Below are 2,291 nucleotides of genomic sequence, written 5' to 3'. Positions count from 1 at the left end.
AAAAAAAAAAAAAATTATTTTCAAAATGTTTCGTTTAATGACTCAACTGCAAATAAGATGTTAAATAATTCTGCTTTTCTAACACTTATTCCACACACAATAATTTAATCCCACTTTTCAAAGTACTTTTTGTAAGTCAAATTCTTTCTCTGGAATCCTGATACTTAAATAAAGTTTAGTGTACCGGAGAGCAGCAAAACCATGATCAAAAGAACCATTTGCCAACAACATGTTCCTTTCCAACACCCCTAAGGGATATTAGCCTCACAGAATTACCCTCCCTTGACAGAAGAATGGCTTGGGGCAGTCTGTTCTCTCTGGAAGTTCGTTAGTACCAACTACTGGTAATAATCAAGCCTTCCAAGGCAATGGGGAGTGAAGCGCTAAGTCAAACGTCAGTTTCTCACACATTGGTTCCTTGGTTAAACACAATAATGAAACTTTCTGCCTATTTACATATCTTAAAGATGAGGAAAAACTTACCTAGATGGAACATTATTTTTGGTACTTCCAGATACACATGTCCATCCTCATCCACTGCCCTGCCATGAAGTTTTCTATACATCCCTTTCCTGATTTCTGAAAGATCACTTATACTTGTTTCTACACTTGCTTTGAATGAAAGCAAAAGGGAAGACAGTAAAGGAGAGCCTTTTTACCCAGGGACAAGGCTGTGCCCAGCAATTACAGTGAGTGCACTTCCTTTTGTTTATTCTGCACCAGGATTAGCAGTCAAATCGCTTTGTGGCTTTTAAGGCTGAGCAGCTATAAAGAACAATAACTTCAAAAGTGAATTTATGTTTTAATTCCACATAGGCAATATAGGCAGCGACGGCATTTGCTCCTCTCAAATTCCCCCTTAACTCAACAGAGTAATCACCCTCAGCCTTGGAGGGACATCTAAACATTTTAAAGGCGAAAATGTTTAAGGCGGACCTTCTTGTTTCTGATCAAAGAATGCGCTGTGATGGCCTTGCTAGCAAAGAGAAAAGTGGGGATGGGAGTTTCTGATTAACGCTTCAGAGAAAAAAAAAAAAAAAGGGGGGGGCGGGGGGAACCACAATCCTAACAGCCGAAGTGCAGAATAATCAGAGAGCCAGAATCCCGCTAAGTCAGAAAGAACAGGAAAGCAGAGAGACTCGTGCGGAACATTCTGGCCCTCACGGGATGTTAAAAGCAAGATCTATTTCAGAAGTTAGAGAAAGGAGTTTCTGTGTGGCCCATGCCGGGGAACAGAGAGCCAAACACGCGGCTGTCTGGGTCCGTGAGGCCGGCTACGGGGACGGAGCCGGTCCGGGAGCTGGGCTGCTGGCGAGCAGTAGCAGGGGACGGGGCTGTCACCGCTTACCCAGGTGCAGCGTGAGGTTGATGGAGCTGGGGTACTGCACCCCAGCCAGCATGGTCTGGCTTTGCCACCAGGTGGTGTCGGCCTGGTTGTTGTAGTCGGTCAGGAAGGCTGCCCCGTGCTGCAGGTGGGGCTGCCCGGCGTCGCACAGGTGACAGGACTTGGTGACCCCGGTCACCCCGGTCTGCACACAGTACTCCTCGGGCGGAGTCCCACACGTGTTGGTAGCCACCACGGTCACGTTGAAGGCGGCGTTGACGAACTCGGGCATGCAGCGCTGCGGCCGCCCGCCCTCGTCCGTGCACTCGTCCATGGCTGCCTGGGCACAGGCGGCGGCCAGCACGACCAACACGGGCCAGAGCCGCCTCCGGCGCCGCAGGGCCGGCGCGGCCCGCTGGCTCCCCCTCATCCCGCCGCCCGCACGCTGGCCCACGGCGAAGGTAAGGGCACCGGCGCGTTCCTCTAGCCTAGCGGCGTTCCCCGGAGGCCGCTTCGCTGCTTGAGCCTGGGGGCCCAGGGGCCTGACTCCGGGGCGGGCGGTGGCGGCGACTCGCGCCGGAGAGACTGACGGGCGGGCGCCCCTAGCGAGGACCGCGCTGCTAGCCGACCGCGGCCCCCGCGCGCCGCCTCCGCGCTTCCCTAACCTACCCCGCGAAGCAGCCTGCACTCTGCGCCGACCCCGACTTCCGAGCGCGTGCCCGAGTGCGCGCCCCGGGGAGGAAGGAGCAGGGGGTGGGATCGGCAGGGTGGGGTGGGGTCTGGGAGACGAGAAAGCCCAACCCGGTCTCCTCTCAGCAACTCCCGCGGCCCCTGGGGCAACTCCCCGGCCCTGCGCGCCCCATGGACTGCGCGTCCGTCCCGGCGACTCCAGGCGGCGGCAGGGGCGGTGGCGTCTCGTGCTCGGGCCCGCGGCGCGCGACCAGGGGGGAGGGGCGCGCGGGGTGGG

The 2,291-nt window shown here is 55.7% G+C and overlaps 1 protein-coding gene across 1 annotated transcript in view; it reads right to left on the bottom strand.

Moving 5' to 3' along the window:
- LAMC1 (laminin subunit gamma 1) overlaps window positions 1-2,238 on the bottom strand; it is a 121,668-nt gene extending 119,430 nt beyond the window's left edge. Inside the window, exon 1 of the mRNA XM_017848049.1 lies at window positions 1,349-2,238. Coding sequence (XP_017703538.1) covers window positions 1,349-1,754 — 406 coding nt within the window. The 5' untranslated portion in view covers window positions 1,755-2,238. The remainder of the gene's footprint in view (window positions 1-1,348) is intronic.
- Between the last annotated feature and the right edge of the window lie 53 nt (window positions 2,239-2,291).

This window comes from Rhinopithecus bieti, unplaced genomic scaffold (genome assembly GCF_001698545.2).
Source record: "Rhinopithecus bieti isolate Rb0 unplaced genomic scaffold, ASM169854v2 scaffold_27006, whole genome shotgun sequence".
Lineage (NCBI taxonomy): Eukaryota > Metazoa > Chordata > Mammalia > Primates > Cercopithecidae > Rhinopithecus > Rhinopithecus bieti.
The sequence above is the reverse complement of the archived record's forward strand: the minus strand, read 5'-3'. Positions and strand labels throughout refer to the sequence as shown.